At 33.3% G+C, this 25,169-nt stretch overlaps 1 protein-coding gene across 6 annotated transcripts in view; it reads right to left on the bottom strand.

The window, feature by feature from the left end:
- The window catches only part of RBM26 (RNA binding motif protein 26), a 103,283-nt gene that overhangs the window by 13,612 nt on the left and 64,502 nt on the right, over nucleotides 1-25,169 (bottom strand). For all 6 annotated transcript variants that reach the window (XM_031958541.1, XM_031958542.1, XM_031958540.1 and 3 more), the window contains 6 exons: nucleotides 22,779-22,907; nucleotides 15,820-15,894; nucleotides 14,630-14,797; nucleotides 12,450-12,554; nucleotides 9,381-9,581; nucleotides 7,401-7,487 (listed from right to left, as the gene is read on the bottom strand). In XM_031958541.1, the coding sequence (XP_031814401.1) occupies nucleotides 7,401-7,487; nucleotides 9,381-9,581; nucleotides 12,450-12,554; nucleotides 14,630-14,797; nucleotides 15,820-15,894; nucleotides 22,779-22,907 (765 nt within the window). The remainder of the gene's footprint in view (nucleotides 1-7,400; nucleotides 7,488-9,380; nucleotides 9,582-12,449; nucleotides 12,555-14,629; nucleotides 14,798-15,819; nucleotides 15,895-22,778; nucleotides 22,908-25,169) is intronic.

A 25,169-nucleotide genomic window follows, 5' to 3' on the forward strand; every position in this document is an offset into this window, starting at 1 on the left:
AGGTCTCTTAGCCAAGATTACATAAAACTTACTAACTAGCAAGGTAAAACAACAACTAAAGCCAGGATCTTCAGAGTCCCAAGCCTGGTCTGATTCTACAACAGATTTCAACTCATTTCTTAAATCCCAATTTGCTACTCTATTTTGTACACTGGAAAAAAATTCACCATTTTTCTAAAATAGGTTAATTTTATTTTTTAATCATATCAAGTCCCTTCTTCCTCCCTCCAAAACAGAAGAAACTAAAAAACCTCCTACTCTTTTGTTCAAAATCCCAAGGCATCATATATATCTAAGAATTGCATTTTATTCCATACATTCCTATCAAGTCTCTTAGAAACCAACTGCTATGAATCCTGGGCTAAACATGAGCATTTTGTCAACAACTTCCAAATAAAATTTAAGTCCAAATGAGTGAGGGTGAAATTTTGTATGCATTTAATGTATTTTATCACAAAAGGTATTTAGATAATGGAATATTATAAAAGGACATTATTATTCAATAGTTTCTTATAGAAGTTAAACAGTAAGCCCATTGTACAGATGAAGAAACTGAAGTTGAGAGGAATTAAGAGACTTTTTCTAAAGTTTAACAGTCTTGGTAGAGCTGGTATCAAACCCAAGTCTTCTAAATACAAATCTAATAATCTAAATATGAATTAAAACTAAATAGCCCTCTAATTACAAATCTAAAACTCTTTTAAACAATGTTCTGGTTATGAATTAAAACTAAATATAAATTTTTTCTTATGAAGTCTATTGACTGAGAAATATAAATGACCCAAAAGAACAAGTTTAAAACAAATTTTGTCATACTGTTATAATGAGGGGGATAAAAGAGAAACACAAATCACATTTACAGAACACTTTTCTTTCCCTCCCCTATTCTCCCCCATTCCTAACCCCATCTGTCTGTCTGTCTCTGTCTCTCTCTCTGTGTCTGTGTCTCTCTCTCTCTCTCTCTCTCTCTCTCTCTCTCTCTCTCTCTCTCTCTCTCTCTCACACACACACACACACACACACACACACACACACACACACAAAATATATGGGACATTCCTTTATTAAGCCACAAGCAAGGCATCCCAAATACAGAGCTCTGGGCAACTTTCAGAAAAGGAAGTTAGGTCAGAATTAAGATTTTTTAAAAAATGAATGATTTTCTCCAAAAGGTAAAGGATGGTTCTGCAATATGAGCAGCATTACTAGACACCAGGATTTACACCCTAATCAACAATTAGAGGCACAGGTTTCAGGAGATAGGACAGAAGGACAAGAAGAAAATAATTTTTCTTCTGAAGGAAGAGATTATCACACTAGCTGAAGAAAAGGCTGAGAACTCTGAGGCTGAATGAAGACTTGATTTGACATACAGCAAACTAGAGATCTGAGTACATATATCAATGATCAAACTGCCAGAAAAGTTTAAAAACATCCTGCCTGGGTGGGCAACTCTAAAGCCGTGCCTTTAATAGTGTCCTGAGGTGAAAAGGGGACTTTGAGGCTTAAGGGATGAAAAAAAGGATAATATAAAGAAGGTATTGTTTTGATTCAATTTTTAAAGACATTTTAAGTAATAAACATGAGGCAGCTTGGTGCAGCAAGAAAAGCCGGCTTTGCCAAGAGTCATGCTGACCCGAGTTCAGACTATAATGCATACTGGCGGTACGACCCTGAGCAAGTCAATTTTCATTTAACTCAAGAAAAGGTACCAAGCTACAACTGAAAGAAGAAATATTGTAATCTATGAGTTTCTGATACCAAAGACATCACAGATTCAACAATTATACTATTTAACAAGTTATACTAAGTACTTCAATAACTTCTAATATGGAAATATCCTTAGGTACAACACCAATTTTCAGTCAACTAGATCAAGTCAAAGTAATAAGGTTTTATTAAGTATCAACTACAGAGTAAGTCCAGTGCAATGTTTTCATAATAGTAAGAAAAGCAAAAACAATTCCTAATCTCAAGAAATTGCCAGCCTAATGGGAGAGACAACATGCAAAAACCATGCACAGACAAGATAAATTGAAAATATTCACAGAGGGAAGGTACTATTAAACTAGCAGTATGGGAAACTGGGACACCCTCTTATAAGAAGGGAGATTTTAGGTAAGATTTGAAGGAAGACAAGAGATAAATTAGGGAAGAACAGAATTCTAAGCATGGATGAAAGCCAATAGACTAGAAAATAAGGAAGGGTTCAAGCTATAAAGGGGCTTTGAAATTTCAACAACTTAAATTTCTGCCTTAGATCTTAAAATACTATTCAATATGAAAATAATGGAATAAAACCAATCATCTAGAGTTGTTGTCCTTACAAGTGTAGGATTAATCAGATAAATTTTCTATTGTCCTTTAAACCATGATTATATCTTCAACAGGTGAAAAAGGAATCTAAACTTTTATACCTAATTAAATTGTGGTATGTGACAATTCTATTGTTCTATAAGAAATAATGAGCAAAATACTTTCAGAAAAACTTCAAGTCCTCCATGAGCTCATGCAAAAGGAAATGTACTGTGTAGCAATGTTGTGGAATGATCTGCTATGAATGACTTTGTTATTCTCAGCAATACAGTGATCCAAAACCATTCTAAAGGTTTTGACATTATTATAGACAAAAAAATGTTATTCATACCCAGATTTACTTACTATGTCTGAATACAGACTGAAGCATATTTTAAAAAACAAAACAAAAAAAACTTTCTTTTTCTTAAGGGTTTTTTTTGGAGGGGGAAGAAGGAAAATCTATATTTTATTTCACAATATGACATATAAATGTTCTGTAACTTCAAATGTGCTTCTTAATGGGAGTTGGGAGGGAGGAAGAGAAAGAATCTGGAACTCCAGTTTTAAAAACAAATGTATATTAGTTAAAGTTACCTCTAAAAAAATTTTTTTAAAAGTCTTTTCATGCTCATTTCTGCCCCATTTTTTCAAGTGACTTAAATGAAATCCTTCTTACATTTCAAGTGGGCATATTTTTTAAATTTGCATTTATTTGCAATTGTCACTTTTGTTGCACCTATGTATGATTTTCAATTTTTAAGAATTCTTCTATGCTAATCCTGGTCCTTTTTACTAATCCTATGTATCTGTTATATTTCTATGTATCAGTTATGTTAGTTTGTTGCATAATGAAAATTTTATAAAACTCCATAAACCCAACGACTAGGAAAAGAGCACTATTATAGGGAAGTTAATAGAATACTATACAAACTATACAAGCAAACTACCAAATTTTGTTAAGAGACAAGATGTTGGTAAAATTCAATCAATATTTAGGCTCAATGTCTAGAAGGGACTTTTCTAGATGATGAAGGGATACATTTAGTTACTATCAAGTAGCCTAAAATCAGTAGGGGGAGAGGGAGAATAGGATGAACATACAGTAAGTATAACACATGAAGTTATGATGTTACAAGTTTATATGAAGGATAAAGACCATTATAAAAATTTCAAGATATAGTAGTTTAATTCTGGGCTCAAAGTAGGTGGACCAACCCATTTTAAAAATTTATATTAAGGTCTAACCTAACACAGGAATAGAACACTATTTTAACCTTTTGTACAATAAATGCAACACATCACCACACCTGTTTTACTACTTAAAATGAAACTACACCATGCAAGTGAGGAAAAAAATGCAAATGAAATTAGTATGGGTTTATTACCTCATCTTCCTTACTAACCTCACTATGCCCCAAGGAGTCACCAAAGGCTATACTTTCTCCATGCAACGCTGCCTCAAAACTATATCACCAACTCATTCCTCACTAGATTTAGCATTGACAGAAATGGGTAAAGTTAATACAAAATCAAAACAATATTCTATTTCTTATATGACTTATAAAAGAATGTTTTATTATAAGGAAAAAACTATCTTATAAAATTTGGATCTCTTAAAATAATCTGTGAAAAATAAGAGTATAATAGAAATAAGACAATTAAAAGCTTTCTATAACTTATTGTAAATAATTCATGATTATCAGTAAAACTTACCCTACAATACAAAATGTTAATCAAATTGAGTCAGAGCAATTTTATTTTCATGATACTAAATACTGTCAAATAATAATATACTGGGAAAATCCATTAGACAAATTTAAACAGCCACCACAATTCTATTTTATCTAGGATTCAATGTTTTTATATAGAGGACATATGTGTATATATAAATATATAGCTATCTTCTGAAAATGATCATGATTTTAATACAAACTTGCCTATATTATGCACAAATAGGGACGGTGTGGAAGAAGAGTGACAAAAGGTAAGGTACTAGGCAAAGTTCAAAATAAGTAATCTATATTTCACTTCTATCCAAAATAAGAAAAACAGACAAATATTTTTATTCCTCATTTCCAAAATGCTTCTTCCTACAACAGGTAAATGTTGTTCCTTTATATTTTCCTCCTCTTTTCTATTCTATTATGCTGTGAGATTAGGAGCAGAACTGCTTAAACTTCCATCTTTTGCTCATTAGTCATTCAAAATAAAAGTAGGCAAAGAATATACTTGAATTTTCCTAGTCAATTTTATAATATAATGAATAGATAAACTAACTAGCTTTATTTCCTTCCTGTCTTTCGACTTTATTTTGAAAGCATGACAGCAAAAAGGTGCTAAGTTGTGACTGTTCTACATTCTACGTTTTAAGGAAAGCCTGTAAATAAAAATTTAAGACAGAGCACGCTAAAAGGACAATGCAATGAACATAGACAAATTTTAATCAATCTGAAAGGAAATTTGACTTAAATATAAATAAATGCTCTTTAGGGGAAAATAAAAATGCATCAATGCAACTTTTAAAACTATTACCTAAATTATTGTTACTTTCTGATAGACATAATAATTAGGCATATTCAAAGGAAAAAAACATCCAAAGACATATTTTAATTTTAAAAATCTTTTGTTGAAATGCAATATTCATTTGTGCTTTAATAAAAAACAAAAACAAAACACAGAAAACTCCTCTAGAGTCTAGAAAGAAAAAAATATGTTAAAATGATTTTTAAAAGGAAGAGATCCCCAACCAAAAGCTAGCATTTTATATAATAGTAAAACAACAAAAACTTTTCATTGAAAAATGAATAAAGCAAAGCAGTCTTACTCTTCAATTATGTGATAGAATTTTAGCAATGCTAGTAATAGCAAAAGATAAAGAATCATAATAGCAAAAGATAAAGAATCAAAGATATACACATAAGCATAGGCCAAGAAGAAATAAACTACTTCTAACTTTATACATGTTGGTTTGGTTGCAAAATCCCAGAGAATCCACAAAGAAAGGCATAAAATAGCTTCAATGAAGTGGTGAGATATAAAATAAGCCCACAAAAATCCTATAAAGTCTACAGAACTCTCTAAATCTGGGCCAAAGGATCAAAATTACAACTAGAATACCAGATAGCTACCCTTCATTTTGTTGGCTTCATATTCTGGTAACTAGGCTAATTCTAAGTCTGGGGGAACTCTTTCATATAACCATCAAGAATCAAATCTTGATGTGTCATCAAGTGTTCTCTAACCAAGCCCTCTTCCTGGTCCTCAATTTCTCCATCTACAAAATGGCAAAATGGGACTTATGACCTCTGAGGTCTCTCACACCTTTTAAACCTAAGTTTCTATAAATTCTGCTTTGGTCATTTACTGGCTGTGTGACTTTTGGCAAATTACTTAACCTCTCTTAGCCTCAATTTTCTTGTCTGTAAATTGGAGATAATTGTTCCAATTATCACAAAGTTGTTAAAAGAATCAAAATCAGTATTTTATATAAAGCATTTTACAAACTTTAAAATGTCATGTGTCAGGAATAATAATTGTTTCATGATAATATCTTGTTGTTTTTATGCATTTTATTTCTTACCTATCAAAAAAGTAGGTATTTACTAGATTGTCAACAATGTTTATCCATGGTAAGAAAGTTTTTCCCAGAGCTTCTTAAATATGAATTTTCAACCAATTAATTGTATGAACTACAGATTTTCTTTAGCTTCTATTTTACATCATTGCATCAAATTTAACAAAATCACAAATCCAGGAGATGAAAACATATTAGATGAAGAGACATTCTCCAAAAGGTAGGTAGTCAAAGCACAGAACACTTTTCAAAAGAAATATAAATAAAATTTTTAAATACTCCAAATAATTTACTAATAAAAATCAAATGGAAATAACTGAAGACTAATATCACACCTATTAAATTGACAAAAATGATAAGAATAAGTCTTTTATAGAAACTATACCAAGATAAACAGACTAATAAAGGGTTATTAGAGGTGTGAATTGTTTCAACTATTCTAGAAAACTATTTGGAAATATGCAAAAAGAATAATTATTTATGTTTTGTTCCCAGAAATGCCACTATTAAGCATGGACCCTATTGCAAGTCAATGATTGGAAGGTCATATATGTACCAAAATATTCATAAAAGCAGTATACATTTTGTGGAAGGAAAAAAAAAAAAAAAAAAGGAAATTTGGTTTGTCATCTGAAGAATGGATGAACATTGATAAGATAAGTATACTGATATAAATGATAATATGACAAATTCAGAAAAAAATGGGGAGGGTTCATATGATCTAAGTACAGATCAAAAAGCATAACAAACAGAAGAATTCAGTCTAAGGGATGTTTGTGGTTTTTTTTTTTTTTTTCCCTGTCACAGATTTCACTGTGGCAGTCTGGTAAAGCCTATACTCACTCAGCCTATACACTCAGCCAAATAAATGTTTTAGTTGCACGCCTCTCCCCCCCCCCCCCCAAAAAAAGATAAAATATTCAAGATTATGAAGGGAAAAAATTATATTGAAACATGAACATCAAAATATTTGATTTTTTTTGTTGTTGAGGCAATTGAGGTTAAGGTAATTGCTCAGAGTAACACAGCTAGTAAGTATCAAGTTATCTGAGAATGAATTTAAACTCAGGTCCTCTTGACTCCAAGGTCAGTGCTCAATTCACTGTACCACTTAGCCACCCCTAAATTTTTTCCCCTTAAACTTAAGTTCATGGACTCTATGTTAAGAACTTCTGGTTTCGACAACAAAAGTATGCAATATAAATATGGAAAAAACAAAACTGTAAGGTAGCTAAATTCAGATTCAATGCAATGACCAATTATGGTCCAAGAAAGCAGATGACAAAACATACTTCCACCTTCTTGGAAAGAAAAGCAATGAACTAAGAGTACAAAATGCTCCATATGATTTCAGATAAAACTGCTGTCTTTGTTTTGTTCAACTGTTTTTGTTACAAGAGTAGAAACTATCACAAGACAGAAAAAATAGTTTAATTATTAGGAAAATTATGGCAGTACTAAAAAATAAGACACCAGTAATACTTTCAAAATGGATTTTTCAAACAGTTAAAAGTATTGTTGGACTTACTGCTTCTGCTTCTGCTCTTGTCTTGAATGTAATTACCGCATGAAGAGAGGAATCATCAATCTGACAATCTTCAATTTCACCATATTGCTTTAAAAAAAAAATTCTCTATTTAAATGCTATGCAATATAAAATGTCAAACATTATTAAAAACATAAAATCATACAAATAAATCCATACTACAAAAAAGTACAAAAGAACAGTAATGCCACCTCAATACCAGTATTCTTGCAAATTTTTATTTTTACACAATGAGTACATGTTTATGCGCATGCACATACACAGGGAACACCATGTGTATGGGAAATAAACAGTATAATGTTGGAACTACTCCCAGCCTTTTAAGTCAGAACCTAAATTCTCATCAAGTCCCAGCACTAATACATATTCACATTAATATCCTGGGGAGTTGCTTAGCCTCTCCAGCAACAGGCACCAAAGACTATATATAAAGTTGCAAATCAAGTTGCTGCAAGAGTAGAGGAAATTTTGTGTAAGAATACTAATCGTAAGTCCAGACCAAAAATACATTTATGTGTGCAACATTTCTGTTTAAAGCATAACACTTTCAGTTTAAGGATACAGCCCATATTTCAATTGAAACATATCAACATAAATGATTTAATTTATTGTCCACTGTTTGGCAGATAAAAACATTAATTTCTTTTCAGTCTTATAATACTATATATAATGCTATAATAATAAATACTATTTTTTAAATTAAATTAAAATTAGGATGCAAGGTATCTTTTTTCTCCTAAAACTTTGAGTATTAAACTTATTCTCATTTTGCTAAGAGCAAAAGTAGAAGAAAATTCATTTTTGAAAAAAGCCATCATTGAAGATTATTTTAAGTGATCTGAGTATAAAATGATAACTCATGTAAATAATCATTTACTATTCTGAATACATTTATTTCTAAAAACAAATATTTCTTTATTTGGATCCTAAGCAACACATTTGTCCAGCTGCCCTAAAGCATCACTTTTTAGAAAAGAAATTAACTTTAAGAGAACAACCAAAATAATGAAGAGTTTTAGAGTCCATGCCATATGAAGTTCAGTTGAAGGAAGTTTGACTATTTAAGTCTAAAGACAACACTATAAATAACATGAGTTCTGTCTTATTCAGAGGACTATTTAAGAGGCTGGTGTTAATTCCCAAGGGCAAAACCAAGAGCAAAGGATAAAAGTGACAAGGGGAAAACTTATGGTGAAATAATTTCTTGAAAAACTTAGCTAACTAAAAATGGAAAAGGCTATAATATTGGGAAGTAATGGGGTGACCTCCGAAATTAGCGATAGATAGCCACTCAGTTATGTTGTAGAAGAAACTTTAAATTCAGATACAAGTTTGACTACAGGTCCTTTCCAATTCTCAGAGATAACCTTAACTCAACAACATCAAAATCCATTCCTTCTGTTTTTAATAAAATGTTGGGATTAAAGCTATTTTGAATACTGCATAATGTTTTAAGTATTTAAATAATCTTAGTCATTTTTTTTATTTTTTTATGATACTGTAAAATATCACCATTAAAAGCAATCTATTAATAACTATTGACTCAACAATTTCATATAGGGAGAGAAAAGTGAATTCTTAAATCATGAAAATTAAAAAACCTGATAAACTCAGTAGTTGGTGACAAGGCTTTATTCTGAAAGAAAGGAAGAAAAGAGAAGAGGGGAGGGCAAGAGAGGAGAGAGGAGGGGAGAGGAAGGGAAAGGAGAGGAGAAAGGAAGGAAGGAAGGGAGGGAGGGAAGGAGGGAGGGAGGGAAGGGGAGAAAGGGGAGGAAGGAAAGAAAAAGGCAATGAACAGAGAACTAATCTATATCCCAAAAAGCAAAACACATATTCTACTTCCAAAGGTAAGAGAAGCAATTCTTTTTTTTAACCACCAATAAAATTAGCTATGAGACATGTTAATTTAATCCCCCCCAATATATGTTCTTAGACAAAATAGTCATCAAAATCATTAGATACCGCAAAATGGGGGAGGAGGTCTTCTCTATCACTCTCAGTAAATGCAGAGATCTCTAATGCTCTTGGGCGATGGTCTACCACAGCATGACCAGGAACACCTCTCCCTCGACCACGACCCCTTCCTCTGCCTCGAGTTGTACCTCGACCTCTTGAATGAATTCCTCTTCCTCGACCAGATGAAAGAATCCCTCTTTTTGCAGCCTAAAACAGATTTTAAAATCCATGCCATTTACTTACATTCAAGAAATACTCCCCTCACTTGGCATCAACATTATCATCATTGCTAGCATTTACAATGCATTAAAGACACACAAAGTACTTTACAAATATCTCATTTTATCTTCACAACCCTGAAAGGTGGCATTATAGTACAGATGTGAAAACTGGAATATACAGAGATTAAGGAACTTTTCCAGGGTCACACAATTAAGTGTCCAACATTTGAATTTAGGTCTTCCTAATAACTCCTGATTCAGCCATTTAATTGCTTCATAATAAACTAATGTTTTTTTAATTATATTTTGATAGGAAAAATTGAAATTTCTTTTGTTTCTTTCAGAACACTTGACATATACTAAAGATCACCTAAGCTGGAACTTTAATTTTAAAGGGAAATTCTTAAACTCAGTTTGCTTCCTTTGCCTAAAGAATGAAACTGCTAAAGTTTGAAATTGTTGAATATGTTCTCTAATTTCAGATACCTAAAATGTCATCCAAATAGGGACCCTTGAAGAGGAAATTCATCTCAACAACAGAGACTAGCAACTATAGTGGCCTGGGCCTAAGAAGAGTTATACAATTTTTACATGACGTTTTATTGTATTTTAAAATGCAAAAACTGCTTTTACTGTGTATGGTTTTGTAGGCCATACAAAAAATGAGTTATGAATAGGATTTGACGGTCTGGCCCTGGACCCTAGGCTGCTAATAGTAGAGTGGCTTGCTATAGTCAAAAGCCAGAATATATCAGAGGCCACCCAGATCATCCTTATTTTTAATTAAAACAAAACAAACAAACAAACAACAACAACAAAAAGCCATCACAAAAATAACAACAGTACTGGAAATTTTTCCCCCAGTATTAAAGAAAACAAATGACAAACTTGTTTATTTTGAATGGGAGTAGCCATCAGGGCAGGAATTTTTATATCTGCAGCATTAATTTACAAATCTGAGATTTTAGAAAAATTATGATTTTAAAATTAAACAAAATAAACTAAAATCTATATAATACTTTCACTGTAGATGTGTTAGTATTAGCTTCAAGTTAAATTTTAGGCACAACACAAGCAAAAAAGCAAGTTTGCATGTAGGTGTACTACTTTAAAGAATAATGATTAAAATACTTTATTCACAATTGTTAAAAATTACAAATTAAAACTTTAAATTCAGAGCTTCATTTTTAACCTATAAAAAACCAGCATAACACTATTAAAAACATCGACACTCAACCTTTCCAGCTTTCCATTGCCTTATTTCTCTCTCTTCAAAATCCTAATATATTAATGCAAATGTTCAAGAATGGAATCCCAGTATTTTTCTACCAATAAAACAAAATCTGCAAACTATGTAGAAATGATCACTGAACCACCATTAATAATGAGGCTTATTTTTCTTACCCCATTTCAAAATATTTAATTAAAAAATTAACATTCTTGTTAGAACTCCAGAAATCTCAATGTGACAGTAATAAAATTAATAACTTTTTAAGTAAAAAAGTAGTCAAATCAAAAGGAAATTACGTGTTTTGTTTTTGTACACATCCACAGCACCACCTATAGGCAAAACTTTCTTAAGCACTATATAGAGCTTACTACATTTCAAATAATACAAAATTAACTAGAAATGGCACAATTCAATTAATAAAGTGAGGATGACTTTGTGTACTAAGTTAATAAAACTTACAGAAGAAAAAAAGTGAAATCCCATTTTCAATTAAGAAAAAATTTAAAACCTGCCCTCTTATATTACAATAAAAAGTAGTCATGAAAAAAAAGTCACAGATTTAGAGTGCAATTCAATAAATACTTATCAAGTATAATACACCAGGCACTATGTTAGGAAGAGACCAGAAAAGTCTGAGCCCCTCATTTTACAAATGAAAAAAACTGAGGCACAGTGAGTTCAGTGACTTGCCTATGGTCATAAACCAATGAAGCACAAATCTTTCACGCTCAAATTCAGTGTCCTGTCAACTGCCTCATGCTTTTCTTATAGAATAACACTGCTCCACAGGCTCGGGACTATTTGTAAATATATAAAAACTGAGTAAGAGGTGAATAAACTATGATTATATGAAAATAATGGAACATTATTGCTCCATAATAAATAACAAGGAGAGTTCAAAGGAGTTTGATATCATTTATATGTGACGATTTAGAATGAAAAAGGCTAGAATGTACTTATCACCTAAAACTATATTAAGACAATAAATAATAAACTATATTAAGTCAATAAAACTTAATTATGAAGACTGGCTTTACCATATAATTTACTATATTAAAAAATAGGTAGCCTATCTTTTAAAAATGCTAAATTATAAAGGTCTAACTTTACAAGTATAGTCAATAACTTTTTTTCTTAAACGACTTTAGTGCATATCTGAGTTTGCTTTGTTTTGTTTTTAATAAAAAGAGGATTGTAATATTCCAAAGACCACATTCTATTGTCACAGAAGAATGGTAATAATACAGGTGGCCTGAGATGATGGCAAAAGGCACCTTATTTTGATTCCTCTCTCCTATCTAGACTATCAACATAAATTTTTTTAACTTCCTCCTTCAAAGCCCAGACCCCCAAAACATAGAAACTGGAGCCATACAGAGTGCAGTCATTCTTCTTTACCCTCACAAATCTAAGTGCTAGGAAATCAGGGGCTTTAATGTCCCCCAGATTCTGCCATAGAGAGTTTGTATACTCAAGTGTTGAAAAAAAATGCCAGGCTGTGATGGGTATGTCATACTCTCTAATATGTGGCAGGTGTTAATTGTTGCTATCAAAGACAGAAGCAATATTTTTGAAAAATGCAAGTCCAAGCATCATTTATGATATTATATTAATGAAACCTACTTCAAGCTGCAGTTCTGTATATTTTCTCCTAAGTTCAGTGACTTCTTCTCCAGCCTGCATCTTCTTATACAAATCCAATTCCGTATCCAATAATTCTTTCTGCATCTGAAAAATCATAAAGACTAAACAGTTGAGGTATTAAGCTTAATTTATAACTCCCTCCAATCTGTTAAAATCTTACCTAACCCTTTAAGACCCAGCTCAATTCATTCATGAAGCTTTCCCTGCCAACTTCAGCATTCATTGATCATTTTCTGCTTTGAAATTCCAGTTCTTGTAATTTACATCACATAATTTACATCACATATTTCTTCTATATGTTATTTGCTGCATTTAAAGAATGCATTCTCCAACTCTACCCCACACTGCCCAAAGCACCTTGCAGAGGACTTGCAGAGTCCTAGACACATAGGAGAGGCTAAATAAGTACTTATTGGTTAACAAATCACTTTATTCTGTATCATTTAAATTTAAAAAATTACTAAGTCTTGAAACAAAACCAATCAATTGCCAGAGAAATATGGTCAGCAAAACAGGTAAATGTCAGAAGTGTGACTAAAATGACTGGATTTCCCGACTTAACCCCACTGCCTCAATTTCAACAATATAATGTCAGTATGCAACTAGCAATTTCATCAAGCTGTAAATAAAGATATTCTTGACAGGTAGCCTGGGGGCTACTGAGAATTCCTGAATTAGTAAGATACTACTACTAAGAAGAAGAAACACTTTTGGGTCCTTTCCCTCAAGGTCCAAATCAAATACTTCTAACTCCTTCCACAATGATTTCTAGATTCCACTCCACTTTCACCAGCCTTTATCTTTTTTTTTCTCTGAGTTTCTGTGGCACTTAGGGTCTTAAAAGATAAGAAAACTATAGACATGTTATCACCATAATCAAACTGTACTTAGGGACTATTTTATAAATAGTCCCTACAAGTAGGTGCTAAACATAGAAAGGATGGGAAACACTGGGAATTGTTACTGAAGCCCAAGTTGTTGCAAAGAACTCTGAGGAAAGAGGAAGTTACAGGTCCTTAGAATTTCATTTCATTTAGTCATAAAATTTGAATCTAATTTCTTCATTTAATCATAAAATTTAAATCTATTTCCATATTTCAAATTCATTTTCAAGAACTGCTTAAAATGTAGAATTCCACAGCATACAAGTCTAAGACATGCAACAACTATCATGTACTCACTACTTTTTAAAAAATTTTGTCAAAAATAAGGGAATTTGGACATAGTTATAATTTTTAATATCAACAGCTGACATTTATATGTCACTAGAAAATTCACAAAGAACTGTACATCCATGTCATTTGAGCCTCACTAACACTTTAAAATAACAACTACAGGTATTATTAAAAGGAAACTAAGGTTTAAGTGATTTACCCTTAGCAAAACAGGTATCAGAAGTATGACTAAAATGACTGGACTTCCCAACTTAACCCCACTGCCTTAATTTCAACAACATAATGTCAGTATGCAACTAGCAAGCCAATTTCTCAGCATGGACTATAAGTAATTTCTTTATACCAGCAATACCCCAGAGAGGTATGGTGAGCATTTGTGGAACTGGGAAGAGCTGGATACAAGTCTTGGTTCTAAAACAAACGAGCTATAAAAACTAAGAGCAAGTCATTTCGCCTATCAATGTCTCAGACAATCATCTAAGGTTCTAGTTTTATATGAGTTGCTTATATGAAACAGCAAGAGGGAGTTTCTACACAATGAAATGACAGGTTGAAATTCTTTAAATGCCTAACAAAAGCCCATCAGAAAACAGTAGGAACAGAAGTTTCTACCATGGGTTACAGAATTTGATTGTAACTTTCCACAGTTTAGATAAAGCAGTCATACTACAGCTTTAAACAAAACATAATTTCTAATACTTAGGAAACAAGTCAAGTCAAGAGATTTAAATTCTGCTACCTACTTATATCACTGGCTCACTTAATAGTCTTCATTAAACTCTAAAGTTTTAAAATAAAACTAGAATAACACCACCTCTCCTTTTTATGACATTACCTAAAAAATTAAGATTAGAAAAATATGAACTTCCTAGGGAATGGCTTTATTAAAAAAGACATGTTGTATACTTTTATAGATAATACATTAGTATGCTATAGATATGATTTAAGATACAATTCATATAAATTTTTAATTGAATAAAATACCTGAGCTTTGGTTTTCACACTTTTGGGAAGGGAGCTTCCAGATGAAACAGCTTTCAACTCATCTTTTAATTTAGTAATGCTATTTGTCAAAGCTTCCAAAGTTTTCATTATTTCTGCCTTATCTTCAGACTTCATTGCTTTGTTTTTCTCCAGTTTTGAAATTAACATCTATCAAATTTTTAAAATTTGTTAAATTGTTAGGAGGAATATAAACAAAAGTATAGGAAAAACACGTTTAAAGGAATATATACATATAAACATCAAAATGTTAATAAATTCAGATAATGAACTTGTTCTCAACGAAAATAATAAGATTTATTTCAATGGATTAAGTTGATTTTTTTAAAAAACCTCTTAATAACTGGACACTAAAACAATTCAAAAGAATATAGTAAGATAAATTCCATTTTTATATACTGTGATAATGTTGTGACCTTTTCTGTCTATTTTTACTCCATTTGGAATGCAGGAAAAAATTCAGTTTGTAATTTGCTACCAAATAAAAAACTTTCTTTTTTTTTTTTTTGAAGAAATATGAATCAGATAGCTAATAAGCTCAGAAAGGGTAGTTGTGCTAAGAAGTACTTTTAGTCTAAAAGAGGGAATGTGGCAAAAGTGTTAACTGATAAGGAAAATGTTTTTCCAGATCCTTTCTCAATGAAGATGGCTTTCACATACCTGCCTCAAAGATTTTTACAAAAAAAAAAAAAAAAAATCTTAAATAACTAGCTTTTTGAGTTATAATTCAACTGCTGTTTAAAGAACTGTGAAATCTGAGTAACAATCACATACTTAATGAAATTAAGTACCAATTCCAAAGAAATCTAACCCACTCATAATTTTAACTTAGTCACGACACTATTCTTCAAATAATCAAGAAATGTTTTATAAATATGGTACATAAATTTAAGAAGTCTACAATAATTCCAAAAGTCCTGTTTCATTTTTTTAAAATAAAGGACCAGAGAAATGCTGCACATATACATGAAAACTACCATTTTCCCCCACTATTATTCTTTACTGTTGTGCTAAACCAAGATATGCACTATTCTTCCAAATAATTTTTACCAAGATATGCACTATTCTTCCAAATAATTTTTAAAATGATTAACTTTTAAAAATAGAATTAAAATTCACTGAAAACTAGAAGCCACTTTTAAATATATGCTCAAATTAAACTGACATATTACCTTCTGTGTTTCAATGTGCTTTTCTAAAATCTCTTGCTTCTTCTTTCTCACATCCTGTTGCAGTTTTAGTGCTTCCTATATGGGAAGGCAGGGTAAGAAAGAAAAAAATAAACAAATCACAAAATATCAACATACATATCTCACAAAAAAAATTATTTAGAATAATCAAATCTAGTTTTAATAAATAAAATTAAAATATAAAGTATACCATATATACACTATGGTTCATGATCCCAGCTATCTAGTCCAATTCAGACACAAAGAGAGCCATGAAGCTCCAGCTTCTTGTTTTCATGAGAGGAACCCACTGCCCGCTATCACAATCAATTTCATCTAGAAAATAATTCCACCTTTTAATCAAATTCCTCCTTATTACCAAGAACGAGCCTGTCATGCTTGGCTCTTGGTTAAGTTCAAAATCCCTCCTTCTACAATCCTTTAAATACTTGAAACCAGCTACAATATCCCCACTGAGTTTTCTCTTTTTTCCTCTTCATTTAACATGAACTTAAGGGCCTTTACCTTCTTGGTTGCCTTCATCTAGATATTCTCTAGTTTCTCTGTCTTTCCTAAACTGTAGCATCCAGAGATGAATATAATATTGCAAATGTGGTCTCACAGGGCAGAGTATAGAGAGATAATCACCTCCTTATTCCAGACAGGACAACCTCTCAAGACAAACCAAGACTTGGTTCACTGAAACTCAACTGTCTTTTTCAGATAAACTGCTGCATAATTATGTCCCTGCCTACATCTTGTGCTCACCCTACTGCTATAAGGCTCAATTGTTCTAGCCTATTAATATTCTATATGGATAGTGTCGCTATAGTCCAGAGGATCTCACTTATCCTTCACAATTTTGTATAAAATCTCCAAGATTGAAAACTATGTTAATTATGCCTATTATCCAAATCAATGGTAAAAAAATGTTAAACAGCACTGAATCAAGTTAAGAAAAATACTTATTTTTAAAAAAAAATCAAAATACTAAGCCTGGTCTTATTATTTTGGCTATGAATTTTAATCAAATTAAAGTTTTATTTTCCTCATGCTCTGACAAAAAGGTAGCCCCTTGCCTTGCCAAAAATCAACCCATCTCCATTTATACCTGATGCCCCATCCCCTTCTCATTTTCTCCAATGGACCGTACCACACTCAATCATCTCCCTCTTCTTGCATGTATTTCCACCTAGATAAAGTGGGTCACTCCCAACTGCCTTCAAAAACGCCAAAGTCATCTTTACCTACTAAAAACCTTTAATCAATCCTGCCACTCCCTCTAACCAATGTCCTTTTTTCTCCTTCCTTTCTTAGCCAAAGTCCTTGAAAGTGCCATGTACAAGGGCTGTTTCAAATTCCTCGTTTTTTTCTAACTTCATTTAATCTTTAACAATCCAGCTTTCAATTTCATCAATCAATTGAAACTGTTCACTTAAATGGTGTCTTCATTTCTAAATTTGATGGTCCTTTCTCTTTCCTCATTCTTCTCATCCTATCTGTTGAATCTGACATCTTCTCCAACTAAGGCTTTAGAGACACTACTATCTCCTCCTCTTATTTCCTACTAGCATGACTAGTCCTTCTGAGTCTCTTTTTTTTGGCTTATCATCTTGGCTTATCTGTAAATCATTTACATCTTTCTCACTGTGAGTATTCCTTGATATTTTCCCAGTCCTTCTTTTCTCCATTTATCTTCACATGATAACTTCATTAATTTCCATGAGTTTTAAATACCTTGATGAAGAAGATTCCTCAATCTACTGTCCCCAAACTTACATTCCTAGTTGTCCAGTGGGTATTTCAAATTGATGTCCAGAGACATTTAAAATTCAGGATGTTTCAAATTGAACTCATTCCCTCTAAAGTTTCTCTCTTTCAAATTGTCCTATTTCTGCAAAGACACAATCATTCTAATGTCTAATATTGATGATTTCAGTATTATTTTGGATGCCTTACCCATCTTCACTTTACATATCCAATTAACTACCAAATACTGCCATTTCTGTCTTCCTATCACCTTAGTTCAGGCCCTCTTCACATCTCATCAACTAGATTATTACAACAGCCTTACAATTGGTGGTCTTTCCTCAAGTTTTTCACTACTCTAGTACATCCAGTAGATTTCTGCCAAAGTAACTGTTACCCTTTTGTCAAAAGGGACTTCCTTCATCAAAAAAACTAAACTAACTTGCTACTGCTTTCAGGGAAAAAAAAAACTGAAATCCCTTTATTTGACATTATTCTCCCTCCTGCATTGTACACATCCAAGAAAGTTGTTCTCTTAGACTGGCTTTTCCTGCCTATTTGAGATCAGAGAGATGTGATTCCCTTGTATATCTGGTCTCCTAGGTTGGTTCTTCTTACTCCCAGGGTATAAGAATTCAAAAGCCATTCCAGTCAGTATGTGCTATTCTCCTACACTGACCTTTTCCCACTTGCCAAGAACCATTCTTGCCTATGAAACAGAAAAAATGCCATTCCACTGACTACCTAATCTTCTATACTGACTTCTTGCCACTTACAGGGAACCCTCACAGCTTGAAGAGGATAGAGAAACAGACGTTATTCTTTCTAACTACCTCAAGGCTTGGTCTGCTTGAAGGGTTAGGATAGAATATGTCATTCCAACAGCTAACTCTAAAGTGATCTTCTCACAAGCTCCTTGACAGCCTAAGAGGACTCAATTCTGTGTTCAATGTTTATAATACACCTGAACTCATTCCTTTATAACTCTCTCTCACTCAGTCATGCCTTCCAAGAATCGCAATGATTCTGAACCCTTGCCTTGTCATTATTCAAATCTCATTTTTCACCTACTACTTATCTGCTCCCTTGTTCCCACATTCCCTTCAACTTAACTCCCCAGTATGCTGTTCTAAAGCTATTCTTCCCTTTCACTATGCTCTCTGGAATATTTACTCCCATAGAAAATAAATCTGATTTCATATTAAATATTTACATTTCTCATTCCTTTCATCTTCTGGTTTCCACTAAGACCTGGTTCCATCCTGATAATTACAGCTTGTCTGGCTGCCCTTTCACTCATTCCCCACCCCCTCACTGGACTAAATGGGAAATTTCAACATAAGTATTTAATACTCCACACATTTTTCCTTATCTCTCAGTTTCTCAACTTGCTCCCTTATGACCTATTCCTACACACTACCACAGCTGGACAAAGATGATAATATTCTTGGATTTGCCATCATTCACAAATGCTACACTTCCATGTTTATGAATGCTAAAATTCCCTAATCTGATCATAATCTGTCATTACACTTCTGTTGATCATCTTCACCAAGACTTAATTCCTCAACCCCTAAATTCTAAACGCGTGATAACCTCAGCACTCTACACTGTCGTCTCTTATCTAAATTCTTTGATGAACCTAATTCAACTCTACATTTTTCTTTTCTCAAGTATCCCTTGACCTTTTATCTTACTGCTGGTTTTGCTCTCTTAAGCATCTTCGATTACTTCTATCATTGGCTGTCTTCATTCCTACTCACACGTTGCCAAATAAAAGTTGAAAAATTAACTGCTGACTAAATCCACTACAAATTTATGCTACATAATCTCCACTGGGTCCCTATTACAGAAGGCTTTCCTTTTATACCTCTTTAATTGGCTTACTATTCCACACACCATAGTAGCTTTTCTGTACCTTTTCATCTTTCCTCAAACTTTTCTCACTTACTCTCTCAAATGAGAGGACTTTTCCTTATACTTTCCTGAAAAAACAGACTATTTGCTAAGAGCTTTCACTTCTCCCCTCCTTCTCTTCCTGTATCAACCAGATGCTTTCTGCCATCATCTCCTTCACTCCTCTCTATATCAAAGCTTCTTAGATATTAGCTTAGGGGTTGTGACCCCATATGGGACTGCATAACTGAATGTGAGGATAATGAAATTATGATTTATTTTCAATATATGTTTGATTTGGACACCTATTTTATATATTTCATATCAGGGATCACAACGATTTCTTGGGAGAAAAGTGGTTGTAAGTGAAAAAAGTTTAATAAGTCCTGCTCTATTTGATGAGGTGATCTTTCTCCTCACCAAAGCTACATGTAAAAGTGAAATCATTCAATCTGTCTTCTCCAGCTACCTGTCCACTTTAACTCCATTCTCTCACATCTCCAAATCTCTCCTGATCTATTCTCTACTAGCCCAGTACCTACAAACGTGTGTATATCTTTCTTATTCTCAAAAAAAACCCTTCATTTGATCAAGAAATCCAACATTGTCTTATAATTCTCCTCCCTTTTATGGCTAAACTTTTTTTTTTTTTAAATTATAGCTTTTCATTTATAAGTTATATGCATGGGTAATTTTACAGCATTGACAATTGCAAATCCTTTTGTTCCCATTTTTCTCCTCCTTCCCCCCATCCCCTCCCCCAGATGTCAGGTTGACCAATACATATTAAATATGTAAAAGTATAAATTAAATACAATATAAGTATACATGTCCTAACATTTATTTTGCTGTACAAAAAGAATCAGAGTTTGAAATAGTCTATCATTAGCCTGTGAAGGAAATCAAAAATGCAAGCGGATAAAAATATAGGAATTGGGAATTCTATGTAATGGTTCATAGTCATCTCCCAGAGTTCTTTCGCTAGTGTAGCTGGTTTAATTCATTACTGCTCTAATGGAAGTGATTTGGGTTCATCTCATTCCTGGAGATGGCCACGTCCATCAGAATTGATCATCATATAGTATTTTTGTTGAAGTATCTCCTGGTCCTGCTCATTTGACTCATCAGTGAATCAGTTCAGTTCATGTAAGTTTCTCCAAGCCTTTCTGAAATCATCCTGCTGGTCATTTCTTACTGAACAATATTATTCCATAATATTCATATACCACAATTTATTCAGCCATTCTCCAATTGATGGGCATCCACTCAGTTTCCAGTTTCTGGCCACTACAAAGAGATCTGTGTGCCTAAATTCTTAAAGGATGCCACTTCAATTGGTGTTTCTTTCCTCTCAATTTCTTCTTTCCTACTTTTAGTCTAGATATTATCCCCAATATTCAACAGAAATTGTTGTCTCCAAATCTAATTGCTTTTTCTTAATCCTCAAGCTTTTTGCACCCTATCATCCTGTTGATCTGCTTCTTCACCTTGATACTTTGTCCTCATCGGGATTTTGTGATATTTTCTCTTTACTCATATGACTACTCTTTCTTAGAATCCTTTCAGAGAATCTTTATTCAAATCATAGTTGCTAACCGTGGATACCCACAGGGGTTTCCTGGCCTTAATAACTGCTTATTAAAACCATCTCAAACATAAGATCCTGAAGATATCTTAAACTTAACTTATGCAAGACAGAAATCATTATCTCTTCCCCAAATACTCCCCTCTTCTGAATTTCTTTATTATTATTAAAGATACCGTCATCTTCCAATCATCCAGACTCACAACCTCAATGTCATCTTTGATGCCTCACTCTTATCACCCCATCACATCCAATCTGTTATCAAGTCAAGCCCCTTCTGTATTCCTAATATCTCTCGTATATGGCCCCTTCTGTTCTCTGACACTGCCATCACTGATGCAGGCCCTCATTTCATCACGTCCAGATTATTAAACAGAATTAGACTGCTAATTTGTCTTGTTGTTTGATTCAAATTTCTCCCCCCTCCCACCCATCCTCCACTTGATACCAAAGTGATTTTCCTAAAGCATAGGCATCAGCTATTATCTGTCCTACCTCACCCAAACAAATTCCAGGGAGTATCACCACCAAGATGAAATATAAAATCCACTGATTGGCATTCAATGCTTACCTCATAAGGACCCTCTCTATCTTTCCAGTCTTTTTTAGACACCCCATCCCCTCCATACACTTTGATGCAGTGACACTAGCCTTACTGCCATTCTTCAAACAAAACATTCTATCTCCTGATCCCAGCATTTTCACTGGTGTCCTTCGTTCATGGAATATTCTACTCTAATCATCTTCATCCCCTTCAAGTGCCAGCTAAGATCCCACCTTTTATAAGAAACCTCTTCCGATCCTTCTTAATGCTAGCTAGTGCTTTCTATCTATATTGTTCCATCTATACTGTTGATAATCACCAATTTAACCTGAATAAATATTAGTCCTATATTGCTGTTTACACATTCTCTCCTCCCAATACACTATGAACTCCTCGAAAGAAGGCTGTTTTTGGCCTTTCTTTGCATTGCCAACTCTTAGAACAGTTCTTGAAACACAGTAGGCTCTTAACAAATAACTAACATTGCAATCCTGCCAAAATAACCATTCCTCTATTCCTCACACATGATAGTCCATTTTCTATCTTCATGCCTGTGCAGTAGAACATTCTCCATTCCTGGACTATACATACTGATCTTTACCACTGCTTTAGAGTCTATTCTTGTCAGGTATAGTTAAGGAATAATCATCTGCATGAAAGTTTTCTGGTTCCAGCTACATATCTCAATTACTAATGACTCTACAAAGTACATGGTATTTAATTGGAGGTGTGTATGCGTGCGTAAGCAATTGTAAAGGATTTTATATGAATTTGTTTTCCCAATGACAAGGTAAGCTCACTGTGATTAGGCCTTGTTTCACAATTTGTACTTCTGTCCACACTCCTTAGCACATATTAGGTACTTACTGATATATGCCTCATTATTGTATGCAATGTGGTATAGAAAGAATAGAACATTGGAGCTAGAGTGAAGAAAGGAAGATTAACCTTAATAGCCTTCTAGCTCTAAATCTATCATCCTATGCTACATAGAAATTATAAAGATGCACCATACTGCAGTTCATTAAAACTAGTTTTATAAATGAACATGAGATACCTAAGACCTACATACTAAGTAAAAAGGCGTTTTCCCCCCCAGTCCTATTTAGACCTAATAAAACAAGCACAAAAGTCAATTATAAAGATACATTCTACAAACAAGCTTTTTGTAGTATCTTAAACTTTTACCTGTTTTTTTTTCTGTGCTTCATTGTTATCTAATGTAGAGATGGAAACAGCAGGTAAGGATTTCTGTGCAGCTTTCAAAGCAGCTGGATTGTACACTGTTTTTGTGAGGCCAGTTGAAGTAGACAACACCTAACAACACAAATTAATTATTTTCTCTTAAATCTGTTGTCTTACAAAATACTTAAAATAATAATGTTCTATTTTAGAATATTTTAGATATCTAAAATAACATCACTGACAAATCATAAAACTTCACATTAAACAAATAGCTTTAAGGAAACGGAATGGTACATTAATTTTACGATAATCTTATTCAAGCAAAAAGATTTGGGGGGAGAAAAGAACAAAGGGAAGAATAAGAAAGACACAATTTCAGGGAATGCAAAAAAAATCTGACAAGCACACTACCAAAAAATATTATCTCACAGTCTCTTTAAAAAAGACATCATTAGATGAAATCTATCAAATCTAGTGCAGTGCTGGGACATATCCTGGAGTTTGAATAAAATGCTAAGTTAATATAGATCTGGCCATTATCTCCTACAGATAAAAAGAAAATAAACTCCAGGCATTTCCTAGATACTCACAATTTCAAGATTACATATATTTCACTTTAGATTCAGAAACTTAGATCAATGTCAAATAATTTCCCCTTGGTTATTATGGTCATTCTAAATGAAGCTTTTAATGCAAAATAATAGAAAAAGCCTAAAAGAGAGTCTCATCAGCTAATTTTTAGGGAACAGAAGCAGCAACACCCTGAAAGTAACAAACAAAGTCAAGAGTAAGGAATAGAAAAAAAAGAACTCCTAATCATCCACCAGAAGCATTACTTCTATTAATGTAGTTTTCTTTGTTAAGAAATATACAGCACTATTTCTAAATTCCTAGAGACACTAGGTTTCCAGGTAATGGAAAGAAGGTGAGGTAGTGACATGAAAGCTCTTAAATGCAGAGAGTGATGTGAAATTTACTAATTAATACCTTCCAACCACCTGATCCTCTTCTCCTACAATTCAATCAACTGTCTTTTTTTTTTTTTTGCTTTATGCCTATCTCTTTTTAATTCAATCATTTATCTACTTTTCTTCTCCCTCTCTTCCTTTTTTCTTTCCTTTACATCCCCAATAGTAATGGCATATGAAGTGAAATATATTTAAGTTTGTGGCATATATTTCTTCTGTGAATTTTAAATATCTGTGGTATAATTTGTTTAAATTTTTAAAAATCATCTAGGTTTATGCAAATCCTCCCTCCCCCCAAACTATTCATATATTTTTTGTTTCCATTTGGCTAAATACTGAGTTTTTGTTCCCCACCATCTAACAGTGGTACTCAGTAGGAAAAGGACTACTTATTTAGGCAAACAATGCAGCAGTAATTTTCAAAGGAAAAGGAACCCAGTTTTCTCTTAAAGAAAAGCAAGGAAATACTAATGTTAACACAATAAAAATTTTACTCAAATTAAGTCATCAAAACACCATATTCATATTAACTTTTCATTATCACTATCATCTTAAAAAAAAAAAAAAGGAAACATCACATTTTTCATAACTAGGCCTATGTGGCAAACATCAAAATGGCTACAAAATGAAGGCGTACTTTTAATACCTATACTTATAAAGAAGCATGGTATAGCAGACAGACAGCTGATCTTGAAATGAGGAAGACCTGGGTTCCAATACTGCTTTTAACATAGTGGCAGTATGACCCTGGGCAAGTAACTTAACCTTTCACTGCTCAAGGCAACACTTTAAGACAGTTAAGTTGGAGAGAAGACCTGCCAAGAGAGTAGAGTAGGAGGAGCAGTGCAGTCCATCTCCTAAGATTATGAAGGAGAAAAAAAAAAGATTGCTTCCAGAATCCAGAATTAGGCCAATAGAGCAAGATACCCAGAGCTGATCATTGACTCAAGCCCTGGCCCAGCCAAAAGCAAGGAGCCCAAGAACCCAAACTCAATAACCAGAACCCAGAGTGAGGCCAGCAGCATAAAACTTCCACAGGGCAGAAAATATGGTCAAACCACTCAGGACCTGAGCTGGGCCTGCAGAGCAGAGAAGCTCAAGTTGATCTCAGGTTCAGATTCTTGCCAGCATGTTGGATTTCCCAGAGGACCCAGGAGTTAGGGTCTCAAGCTAAGGCAGTCTTATAAAATATTTTCCCAACAGGTCAATATTGCAGATATGGTGCTCGGGGCCCAGAACAAGACTAGAATCACAAAAATGTCCAAAACTGATCTTGGATTCAGACCCCAGGTGAGCAGAGCTGGATCTTCTAGAGGGCTAACAAACTCAGACTCGGTACCTAGAAGTTCCCAGTTAGGCAAGCCTTCCACAAGGGGACTAAGAAGAAATTCTGAGTCAATGTCTAGGTCCTGGCGCTAGGGCAGAA

Source organism: Sarcophilus harrisii, chromosome 3 (genome assembly GCF_902635505.1).
Source record: "Sarcophilus harrisii chromosome 3, mSarHar1.11, whole genome shotgun sequence".
NCBI classification, from domain to species: domain Eukaryota; kingdom Metazoa; phylum Chordata; class Mammalia; order Dasyuromorphia; family Dasyuridae; genus Sarcophilus; species Sarcophilus harrisii.